General features: G+C 46.1%; 1 protein-coding gene across 1 annotated transcript in view; it reads left to right on the plus strand.

Annotated features, from left to right (window-relative positions):
• LOC104334099 (ephrin type-B receptor 5) overlaps positions 1 to 12,307 on the plus strand; it is a 74,665-nt gene that overhangs the window by 29,219 nt on the left and 33,139 nt on the right. Inside the window, exons 3-4 of the mRNA XM_075442735.1 lie at positions 645 to 709; positions 3,756 to 4,452. Of these exons, the coding sequence (XP_075298850.1) occupies positions 645 to 709; positions 3,756 to 4,452 (762 nt within the window). The remainder of the gene's footprint in view (positions 1 to 644; positions 710 to 3,755; positions 4,453 to 12,307) is intronic.

Below are 12,307 nucleotides of genomic sequence, written 5' to 3' on the forward strand. Positions count from 1 at the left end.
GAGTGGTATAATGCAAGAGATTAGATAATACTGATTTTCTGATTAAACTAGAACTCCTACACAGGCTTGCAGCCTCATGCGCAGCTCCAGAACAAAGTGAATCCGTTACAGGATCAACTGGGTCGTCATCCCAAACTCCCACAGAAATTTGGTTCCAGAGCTGGGAACGGACGTCTCTCAGCCTGGCGTCCACGTTTACACCTGCAAATAAAACGGGCAGACATGGCGTGCATTCATACAACTTATCTCTCTGTCCCACCCTTTCCTTTCCAAAAAGAGGGTGGCCTCATTGGTACTGCTCGTTGTGATAGCTTTGCTCCATGCTGTCCGTGTGCTTACACTTTGCCTGGGAAACTTTTTGTCTGGCCAGAATATTGCCAAGCAACTTGCTAACCGTGAGTTAGCATGATCATGTGCCCAGTGCCTCTGCCCCTGTTGTGGCCCTGCTTGATTCACTAATATAGATGTAGCCTGTCATATTTGATCTCATAACATGTATTTATATTCTGGGTGTGTAGAAGCCCTCTACAAGACATGTTTTAGGGTTTTTTTTGCAATCTTGTGAGAGAAAGATAAGATTTTAGCCTGACTTGGAAAAGCACAAAATACTTTTTCTTTGTTTAATTTTTTTTAAATATAAACAGAAATACTTCTGGATACAACTGGAGAGACCTCAGAGATTGGCTGGACCACCCACCCTTCTGATGGGGTAAGCGTTTCCCTTGTCCTCTTCTTGACCACACCTCTGGTGGGAAGACGTACATGCAGCTGATGGAGAAAGGGAAAGTGGAACCAATGAGACTTGCTTTATGAATTTTGTATATGTGGACAATTTGAACCTGGTACATTGTGCAAAGCCAGACTGTTAAGAGAGGGGGGTGCTGGGTGGGATACTATTGCCACCTCCTTACCCTCTTCCACCCTCCTTCAGAAATACTCATGGAGTCTCCAGCCATCCCTCCAGACAGACCAACTAGAATAGAACAGAATAGAGTAGAATAAAATAGAATATTTCAGTTGGAAGGGACTTACAGTGATCATCTAGTCCAACTGCTTGACCACTTCAGGGCTGACCAAAAGTTCAAGCGTGTTATTAAGGACATTGTCCAAATGCCAGTGTTCATAAATGGAAAGTCACTGTTCTTGCATTCGTGGTCCCCTAACTCAGGGGACTGGGCAGCCTGAGGTCTCTCAGTATTATAGAAGACTGGGGCAGAAAAAGCGTTGAATGCCTCCGCTTTTTGTTCGTCCCTATTCTGGGTGACCATCCTGAACAAGTATCTGTCCAATGTTTTCTTTAGACCTCCTTTTGCTGTTGACACCTTTCTTCTTGTCTGACACAACACTGGGCAGTTTCAACTCTTGATTAATCTTTGGCCTTTCATGTCTTCTGCCTGCATATACGAACCGTAGCAGCTCTGTAATCTTCTTGCGAAGCCTGACCTTGCTTCCAAAGATCATACAATTATTTTTCCTCTTTAGCTCCATGAGGACGTCCCTGCTCAGCCAAGATGGTCTTCTACCCCACTTGATTGCCTTCCAACAGGCTGGAATTGCCTGCTTCTGTGCTTCTAAAAGGTGGTTCTTAAAATCGGACCAGCACTGCGGACTCCTGAGCCCTCAAAAGCAGATTCACAGGGATTGCTAAGTAGCTCCCTGAATAGCTTGAAGTTTGCTCTCTGGAAATCCAGGACAGAAACTCTATTGTGCTTTTTTTCTCATTACACCAAAAACTTTAAACTAAACCATTTTGTGATCACTGTGGCCAAGACAGCCAGCTTCCATCACATCTCCCACAAGTCCTTCTTTATTCACAAATATCAAGTCTAGAAGGGCATCTCTTCCCTAGTTGGCTCACTGATTACTTGTGACAAGAAGTTTTCTTCCCCAGACTTCAGGAGTTTCCCAGACTTCCTCATCAAATCGGTATGGTATTCCCCATTGATGTCTGGGAAGTTGAAATCTCCCCTAAGGATAAAGGCTACCGATCCAGAGATTCTCCTTATTGCCTGTGGAATAACTGATCAGTGCTAACATCCTGGCTGAGTGATCAGTAGTAGACACTGTAACATCTCCTTTATTTTCCATCCCCATAATCCTCACCCAGAGGCTCTCAACCACATCATCACTAACAGTAAGGGCTGTACCATCAACCCTCTCCCTTACATACAGTGCAAGTCCTCTACCTCCCTGCCCTGCCTGTCCTTCCTGAACAGCCTGTAGCTCTCCATCCCAGCACTCCAGCTGTGGGACTCATTCCACCGAGTGTCACTAAAACCAACGATACCGTAGCTCTGGGAACTGACCAATGCTTCCAGTTCATCCTGTTTGTTTCTCGTACTGCATGCGCTGGTGTACAAGCATTTCAGATGTCCTCCTGAGCCCTCCATTCTCCCAGGAGCAGCATAAATGTTCCCACTAGCATTGCCACCCTCAGGTGATGCCATGCCAACTCTTGGCTTACCTTCAGCTCTCCTGTTGGTATCACCTTCCCCCACGGATTTAGCTTAAAGCTCTCTCAGTTAGTCCTGCCAGCTGATGAGCAAAGACAAGTTTCCCCCATCGGGACAGATGGATTCTGTCAGGCCCCAGCATACCCTGTGCCTGAAAGACTTCCATGGTTACCAAACCAGAAGCTGTGGCAGAGGCACCAGTCCTGAAGCCAAGTATTGATATCTTGGAATCACCTGTTTCTTCTAAAGTCTGTCCCCATTACTGGGAGGATTGAGGGAAACACTGCCTGTGCTCCTGAATTTTTTAGTGTTCTTCCTAGGGCCTTGAAATCTCTTTTGAGTGACCTTAGAGTTTTTGTTGCAGAATTATTAGTACCCAGGTAACAAAGGAGGAGTGGATAATAGTCTGAAGGCTGTACTGACCTCTTCCATCATCTGGTGACATCCCTAATTGGGGCCCCAGGGAGACAGCAGACTTCCCTGAAAAGAGTGGTCTGCAAGTGGACGCTTGCATTTTGCACAGGACGGAGTCATCAATGACCATAACTTGCCATTGTTTCTTCTCGGCACTGGTCTTAATGGAGGTTTTGTTGTGAGGAACTTGTTGATGTGACCTTGGCGAGAGTGGCTGCACAGGTTACTTCTGTCTCATTGTGCGCTTCGTCTGCCATACCCAGGGCCTTGTACCTATTCTGTAAAGCTGGTTGAGAGGGTAAGGAGGGGTTTCTCTTGCAGCTCTGTGCACTAACCTGCTTCCACCCCTCCCTGTCTCTCCTTTGTGCCTTCCTCCTGGCACAGAACAGATCCTGGAGCTGCCCTGGTAGCGGGCATGCTGAGTTGGCTTGTGTGCGTTGGAGATGGCAGTGCACAGCTCCAGCTGGGATAAAGTTGGGTTGAAGGGACTTCGGCTTCAATGTTTTCTCCAAAGAACAGTGTCTGGTTTCCCTGTCTCGTTTGTGTCGTGTGTCTTGTCTTTGGAGGAAAGAGATGGGAAATAGGATTGAAGAAGGTGTGACTCTCTGATTTTAAGATTCTCAGTGCCATGTGGCAGGCATGAATCATGTTTTCTGTCGCAGCATTTCTTACAGGCTTCAACAGCTCTTCTTTACAGGGTCATACTTTGCCCTGTCTAGAGTGCTGTGCTGCATGTGCCATCAGCAGGATCAAGTCTTGTCGTAGACATGGCAGGGAGAAGGGAGGGAGGGAGAAGGCCTGTCCTGTATTTTTGGTGCAGTTGAACACTGAATCCGTATGTTTTTTTACTATTTCTTCTTCTTTTTCTCTCCCATACATCCACTATAGTGGGATGAGGTAAGTGTCCTGGATGACAAGAAGCACCAGATCCGAACCTTTGAAGTCTGTAACGTGGCTGAACCAGGTCAGAATAATTGGTTGCGTACTCACTTCATAGAGCGACGTGGAGCCCACCGAGTCCATGTCCGCCTCCGTTTCTCAGTGAGAGACTGTGCCAGCATGCGCACTGTGGCCTCTTCTTGCAAGGAGACTTTCACACTCTACTACCACCAGTCGGAGGCGGACATAGCCTCTCAGGAGCTGCCAGAGTGGCGTGAAGGCCCCTGGACCAAAGTGGATACTATTGCAGCTGATGAAAGCTTTTCCGAGGTGGACAGCACCGGGAGGGTGGTAAAGATGAATGTTAAAGTGCGTAGCTTTGGGCCGCTCACCAAGCGTGGATTCTACCTGGCCTTCCAGGACTCAGGAGCCTGCATGTCCCTGGTGGCAGTGCAAGTCTTCTTCTACAAGTGCCCAGCTGTGGTGAGAGGATTTGTCTCCTTCCCTGAGACTTTTGCTGGAGGTGAGAGGACCTCCCTGGTGGAGTCACCAGGGGTGTGCGTACCAAATGCTGAAGAGACAAGCACGACTGGGTCTTCAGGTGTTCGGTTGCACTGCAATGGAGAAGGGGAGTGGATGGTGGCCATTGGACGATGCACCTGCAAGGCTGGCTACCAGCCTGCTGATGATGAGCAAGCCTGCCAAGGTGAGAGACCCTTTTCCCCACTCTTAGGCAGCCACTTCTTTCTTGTTTCTCTGTATTAGTAGTATTTGGCATTTGCCAAAAGTTCGTAGGGGTTGGAGATTTAATGATTTCTCACAGAGAATGCTTACTAGGAGCCTCTTCTGACACTTTTGGTACCTCCGAGTGGAGCTGGAGCGACCACCTTGGTGCTAAGAGCGTGGTTGGAAACTCCACCCAGGCCTTAGTTGAAGTTGCCACCAGAGACAGCCTGCTAGGCTACACACACAGAGTTAGCAGGACTTGTGGCCAGGCAGCTCTCACACAGTTCCACTTCTTCACCCAGAGGCAACAGTGCTGGAGGAGAGATGCTGCATGGAGCAAAGCTGAGCACGGAGCTAATACACTCTACCGTCCTAACTAGTTTGGGTCCTTTTCCTAGTGCTGTTGGAACTAGTGATAAAAAAAAAGAAAGGGGAAATGGCAGCAGCCTGGTCGTGGGGTGGGGAACGTGCAGCAGGGATCTGTGAGCCTGGCTCGGTATGAAAAAACAGTTATAAAGGTATTATTACTTCTAAGGTGCTCTCTGCCCTGGCATCCATGGTGTTTTATGTGAAGTACTTGTACATATCACATTGCATCTCCCCTACGAGGAGAGGTTGAGGGAACTGGGCTTGTTCAGCCTGAAGAAGAGAAGGCTGCAAGGGGACCTTATAAATGCCTACAAATATCTGCAGGGTGGGTGTCAGGAGGATGGGGCCAAGCTCTTTCCAGTGGTGCCCAGTGACAGGACAAGGGGCAATGGGCACAAACTGAGGCACAGGAAGTTCCGTCTGAACATGAGGAAGAACTTCTTCCCTCTGAGGGTGACGGAGCCCTGGCCCAGGCTGCCCAGGGAGGCTGTGGAGTCTCCTTCTCTGGAGATATTCAAGACCCGCCTGGACAAGGTCCTGTGCAGCCTGCTGTAGGTGACCCTGCTTGGGCAGGAGGGTTGGACTAGATGACCCACAGAGGTCCCTTCCAACCCCTACTATTCTGTGATTCTGTGATTCTGTGATCACCCAGCAATGGTATTGGGCCATGATCTAGCCAAGCCTGAACACCCAGTCTAACGTCATGACTGTCTTCCTGTCTCAAGCTTGAGACAGTCCATTAGACCAAATTGCTTATGTTGTTTGTATAATTTTGTGTATAATGTTCCTCTGGTGCTTCCGTGGTTTTAATATGCATCTCACTCACTATCTCTCAGCAATGTAAAACGTTGCTGGACCACACTTAGTGCTCTAAATAATGAAATGTGATGTGGAACCCAGGTTTGGCTGCAGACACAATTTTAAAGTTGGACTGTAATTTATTCAAACTGGGACTGGGACATGGAGAGTACAAATATTCTGGTTAACACCAAGTGGAAATGCAATGGGTAGTTAATGGTTGTCAGTATGTTACCTTAAATTCCTGTTTCATGAAGTGATTGTGGTCGTGCAGAATAGCTTTATTACAATACAGTTCGTTGTGCTGGAGGCTTATAAAGCAATTGATATTGGTAAGTGCTTTTTATTTGTTTAAGTTTGGAGAACGATTAAAATGTGTGTGCCTTTTTAGCCTGCTCATCGTGAAAGGAATGTAACTACCTACAGTGCTGCTCCTGAGACAGGACGCTCGGATGGACATAGAGCAGCTCTGTATGGCACAAGCTTTGTTGCCTGCATCAGTAGCATGGTTAGTTCACAAGCCAGGTAAACCACCAGTCAGTAATTTAGTATCAGATAGTAGTTTTAAGCACTCAAAAGTGTGGAAATGAGGCTTGGCAAATTAGAGATTTTTAAAAAATCTATCATCTTCCCTTTTTTGTAGCATTCAGCGAAAGCTGATACTCCCTCGCCGCCCCATTATCACAGAAGCTGGAGATAGATGAAAATGGTAAATATTTTAAGGAATAACTGATATAATGACAGTCTATGAAACTATAAAACACTGTTTCCATCATTTACTTCCTGAGATTCCATGAGCAGCTTAGAACAGGCAAAGACAACCAAATAATGAACCGTAGTGTTAGAAAGTGCTTTTTCTCCTCGTATTTCTCGTAAATACCTCTGGCTTGATCGCCATTCCTGATCTCTACTGGTAACAGTATGTTGCTGTCCTGTCCGAACAGAGGCACCGTTCAGCGTGGTGTTTATTTGTGTGGAGACCTTTCCAGGAGTTCTCCTCTGCCTGTTCTCTCTGCTTCCTAAGAACTGAAGTACATTGTGATACAGCGTTGCTGCAGTGCTCTGTATGAAACACAGAGCAAAAGCAGTAGCCCCAGAGCAGATTTCTACTGATGATCCTGCAGAGAGCTCTTCTTAGTAAGACCGAAGAACGAACCAAGGGTAGGAAGGAAAAGCAAGTTTCCCTGTTGCACTTCAGTAGAACAGTGTGTGGGCATTGCCTTCCCCCTCACCATATGGAAGCCTGCAGAGCCTCCCTGGACCAACTGTTACCTCTTTATTTAGAACAAAGAATCTGACAAGAACCATGCTGAGCAGATAGCTAGAAAACCTTTTTTTTCCCACCCCCTACCATGAGTGAAGGTACTTTCTTTCATTAGTTTCAGAAGACTGCCTGCTGTTTCTTACTATATGGCCAGTTTCTCCAGCTAAATACAAGAGTGAAACAACATCCCTTAGGTAGCCCTATAGGTGATGTGGGATGTGGTGTGGGGGGAATTCACTTTTGACTTGAACCAAGTAGGCTTTTTCTCATGCTGAACAGTCAGAAAGGTGAATGGCAGTTTACAGAGGAAAAAGGACCTTAACACCTTTTCTTTCTGTAGATGTGTACTTGTCGGGTGCTTTGCCTTGCAAGGTTTCCTGCAACTTTGTTTTTCCATATAGAAGGCCAGAAATTGAAAGTTCTGGATGATTAGGCCGTCCTAGACTCCTGGTTCCCAAAATTCTGGACTGACTGGCTGTTCTCCCAAGTCTACTCTCAGACTGATTATTGAACGCAGTTGTTCCTGGATTCCATCCCCACAAACCATTTTACAATATAATATGTTCTTGGGATTCGCTGCCTGCTGCTTATCGTCACCTTTTAGCTATACATCACATGGGACTGGAGTTACCAGGTGCTTTTGAAAATAATACTTAGAATTCATGACTGAGACATTTTTAAAAGTATTTCAAAATGACAGTGTGGAGAAAAAAGAAGGGAACAATGGCTACTTGGTAAAGTGCTAAGCTGGCTTCCAAATGAAGAAGTAAGGTGAGCTCTTAGCTTGAAAAATCACTGAAGTAGAACTATGAATTTAATAATACGGAGTTTATCTTGTTTTTTCTTTCAAGTCCAAATACAGATTCATTCTAAGTCAGTTCTGCCAATCAAGTTCCATGTCTGCTTTTCTACTCAGTCCCGTAGCAGTATCCAAAATGACGTTTGTCCCACATCACTGAAAATGTGCCATTTCTGTATCAGGACACCCCTGCATCTGTGGTTACCTTCCAGCTACCCACCTGCTGTTTCTGTAGCTAAGACTGACTTTTCTCCCTTTATCCAGTTTTGATGTCTGAGGGAGAGAAGATCACAGGACCATAGGAGAAAAACATAGATGGAACCGTATTTAGAAAGGGATAGGGTGGAGGGAGGCATTTCAGTCATGAGACTGGGGGCAGGTCTTTGCATCCTTGTTGAAGTCCCCTTGCTGGACTTGGACTGCTGATCCCCTTGTTGGGTATCATAGTATATTGGGTTTGTGTGGCAAGGTTCTGGTAGTGGTGGGGGCTGACAGAGTGGCCTCTGTGGCAAGAGGGCAGGGGCTGTCCCATGGCAGACATCACTTTTTCCAGACAGCTCCGGAACGGATCCACCACAGGACCGAGCTGAGCTCGTTGGCCATGTGTGTCGCACCTCTGTCCAAACGCCAGCCAGAGAGAGGAGGAGGGAATAAAAAGGCTGAGAAACAGCAGAGGGAACACCAAGGACAGAGAAGGAGCAGGGGAGGTACTCCAGATGCTGGAGCAGATAGTCTCTGCAGCGTGTGGAAGAGCCCACGCTGGAGCAGATAACCGCACTGCAGCCTCTGGAGGATCCCACACCAGAGCAGATGGATATTTCCTGAAGGAACTGTGGCTCATGGAGAGCCCACAGCGGGGCAGGGGAGAAGTGTGAGAGGGGAGGAGTGACAGAGAGAAACTGCACGCACCATAGACTACCTTGTGATGGTTGGGTGGAGTAAGAGAGTTTGGAGTGAAATGAGTGGAGCTTGAGAGAGAGAGGAGGAAAGGTGTTGTTTTAATGCTTGTTTTTGTTTTCTTATTACCCAAATCTATTTTAATCAGCAATAAATTAAATAGATTTTCCCCAAGCCAAGTCTGTTTTCCCTGTGATAGTAATTGCTAAACAATCTCCCTGTCTTTATCTCTACCCATGAGCTTCCTCATCCTGTTTCCTCTCCATGTCTTGCTGACGAGGGGGAGTGAGAGAGTGGCTGGGTGGGCATTTGGCCAAGGTTTGCCAAGGTTAAGCCACCACACGGCTTCTTCTCCTCTCTGCTTTCCCTGGATGTTTCCGAGAGCATCAAGGAAGCAAAAGGTCCACCTGTCTTCTGTAGTAGCTGTAACTGACCCTCCTTCTGTAGGATGCAAGGGCGTATGAAGAAGAAAAATGGAGAAGAGGATTCCATAAGATTTCCCGTGTCTTGTGGCCATATGTAGTCCCTTCTGATTGCAGAAGGAATCACATCTGTATTACTGATAACTGCAGGAGCTAGTAACTGTGCACGCCACTGTCTGAAGGCTCATTTGGAAAGAATATTGCATTATTTTTTTGTGTGTTATTAAAAGATGCCCTTCCTCACCAGCCTGGATTAACTTTTTTAGTGTGTGAGGCTGAGGAAATGTTAAGATTTATGTTAAAGCATAAGCTTCAGTAGTCTACTGAAAATATGCATATACTATTTGCAAAAAAAATTCACACAAGTTCTTCTCAAAATTTAATCACTTAGAAGATGCTTCCTTTAAAACCATAGAATAATTTACATTGTAGGGACCCGTGGAAGTCATCTGCTCCAACCCCAGGCTCAAAGCAGGACCAGACTGGGTTAGGTCACTCAAGGCCTGTTCTAGCCTAGTTTTCATTAGTCCTGAAGATGAAGATTCCACAATGACCTTAGGCAACTACTCCAATGTTTGACGACACTCGTGGTGAAATTTCTTTTTCCTATACAGGAGACTGTAATAAGATGTAGTAAGAGATTAGTACAACTTGTGTCTGTTGTCTCATGTTCTACCACCTTGTGCTTACACCTTCTTTATATCCTCCCATGCCAGCTGTAAATTCCTCCCCCCAAAAGCCTTCTCTTCTTTAAAACAAACCAACCCACTGTCTTAGCCTCTGCTGGGTAAGAGCTTTAACTTTGAGGTAATCTCACAGTTGATAACAAAGTTCGGTGTTTGGTGCCTTGTGCTAGATTACCTATTTATATTTTTTTTTCTTATGTATTACTCCTTTCATCAGCTTCTCCAGCCTTATTCTGCTACATGCGTATACACTTTGGCACTTTTCAAGAGGTTCACTGCTTTTCCTGTATCCCGTGGTTGCTCTGCACTCATATTTCATCCTTCCTCTGCCCAAATCTTTCCTCTCATTTTGCCTTTTTTTTCTTCACACAGCCCGTTCCCTGGCAGTCCTCCCAATATATAACCAGCTAGTAATTGCTTCAGCTCCACATCTTTCACCTAAAAATCCCTTGCTCAACTGATCTCCTATCAACGGTTTATCAGGAAGCAGTTCTTCGTCGCTTCATTTATTTTATCTCCATTGATTTCATGCTCTCCTTTTCCATTTAAAAAACCCAAAAGCCTTGTCTCCTTATTTTTTCTTTCATTTTCCAGTATCTCTTCCCCACCTAAAAAAAAAAAAAAACAAACTATGAGACTCTAGATCAACTATCGCTTCACCATGCCTTGCTTCTTATTCTGGCTGATCCTTTCTTACTCAAAACAAGATGCAAAAATACATGGTAATGGTCGCTGTGGAATAGCCTGCCCCAGTGGGAAATTACTTCCTATCACCATAAGCTAGTCATAGGCTTATTTCTGGGGGGAATAAAAGAAGTGTTTTACCTAAAGGTTACTTAGAATTTTCTAGTGTGTCTTCTGCGTGCTAATTATGCCATTGCTCTTGCATTATGAGACAGTAATATCTAAATCGCATTTCTACAGTATTATTAATTATTAAATTCTTTCCATCATCCTGCCCTCTGTAACTGCCAAACTCCATCCCTCTTTCTAGCTGATTGAGTTCAGAGCTTACTATAGCAGTGCCACCCATTATCTAGGTAAAGCACGTGGCATCGCCCATACCAGTTACCTTCTCTTTCGAGCTCCATGCTGATTCTGCCTTGCCTGGAGCCATTCTCCTTTGAGGTCCTCTGTAGCTCTGCACATCCAGCTTTCCTTAGGCCTCCAATTCAGCTGTGTCCATTCATCCCTCACGGTATGACTCCAGGGCCAGCTTTGACCCTGGTTGTTTTCGATGCTCTCACATGTAGTACTCGTTCTTGCTGCCCCACGGTACACCGGGGAGCAGAACTCCCATCTAAGAGCTCACTTAGTCAAGAAAAGAGCAGTTTTATGCAATTCTAAATGTCTTTCTGTATCCCAGTTCAGTTCCAGATCACATCTGGGTACAAAAAGTCAGTGTCACCTGTATCACATTCCCTAAAAACCCTGCTGGGGGTACATAAAGCTCTGTTGAAGTTTCCAACTGCCCTTCTTGATCCCACTCCCCTTGCTGCAATTTGTTTTGCTTTCAGAATATTTCCTCTCTGCCCTTACTGTCCCAGTAGGCTTTTCAGTGCCTCTTTCTCTCTCTTCATTTCTTTGGTTCTTGGTCTGTCCCCTCCCCATTTTCATATTCTTCACACCCCTCCCCCCCCCCTCCATGATTCCAGCACCTTTCTCTGCGGGTTTTGATATCTGTTATGGTTAGAAGTCTGTCCGAAACTGCTGCTCTGGCCTCCCTGGTGGAACTTGTCTCCAGCGAGCAGTCAGGCAAATACAGACAACACAGGAGCGAGCGTTGTAGGGGGAGCTGAGGAAAATTGGGTCAGCGTCTCGAAGATGAGCTGTGCCCAGCTGAACTGTTGTGGCATTCCGAACACCGTGCCAAGATCTGAAAAATGACCGAGACAAGCTGAGAGCAAAGCACTTGCTTTCATAGTAACCTTGACTTGATGGGAAGTGGCAGCTTGCTCTGCCCCTGAGGTGCTAGCTCTGCAGCCCTCTGTCCTGCCTTGGGTATTGTGAATCAATGAGAGCTAAATCTGTGTTTTCTTGGGAAGTACCAGTGCCTGGGGGATGATCGAATCTTACTATCCCCAGTGACAAGGCCTGTGGCTTAACTGGTGTCAGTGTTTTGTGTGAAGCTGTTCTGCAGGCACACAGCGGAGGTGATCCAGGAGAAGCTGCCCTTGTTCAGGCATTCTCTGTGGTGGTCCTGGAATGGTAACGTTCACTAAAGCAGAACATGGTAGTCCTAGTGATGTGGGCTTGCTTCAGCTTGGGTATTCGTTACCACTGGCTCTGGTGAGCACAGAGATTGTAGGACCGCAGCAAGTGGACATGATGCCACGATCTGCGTTAAGAAGGGAGTGTAAGGTTCATGAAAACTGAAAAATCTCATGGTTTGAAAAAAGGGATCGTTCAGAAACAAATGGGAGATGGATTCTGTCTGTGTGTGGAAAGACAGCCCTAGGCTCACTGTAACTGCTGGAATGAAAAGAAGTTTACATTGCCAGGGGATCGTTTTCTCTTTCCTCCAAACTTGACCTTTGCTATGCTGTTTATGGAGTGACTGGACTGAGGCAATGTCAGAAGCAGCTCCATGTCATGGGAAC

Source organism: Opisthocomus hoazin, chromosome 1 (assembly GCF_030867145.1).
Source record: "Opisthocomus hoazin isolate bOpiHoa1 chromosome 1, bOpiHoa1.hap1, whole genome shotgun sequence".
NCBI classification, from domain to species: Eukaryota; Metazoa; Chordata; class Aves; order Opisthocomiformes; family Opisthocomidae; genus Opisthocomus; species Opisthocomus hoazin.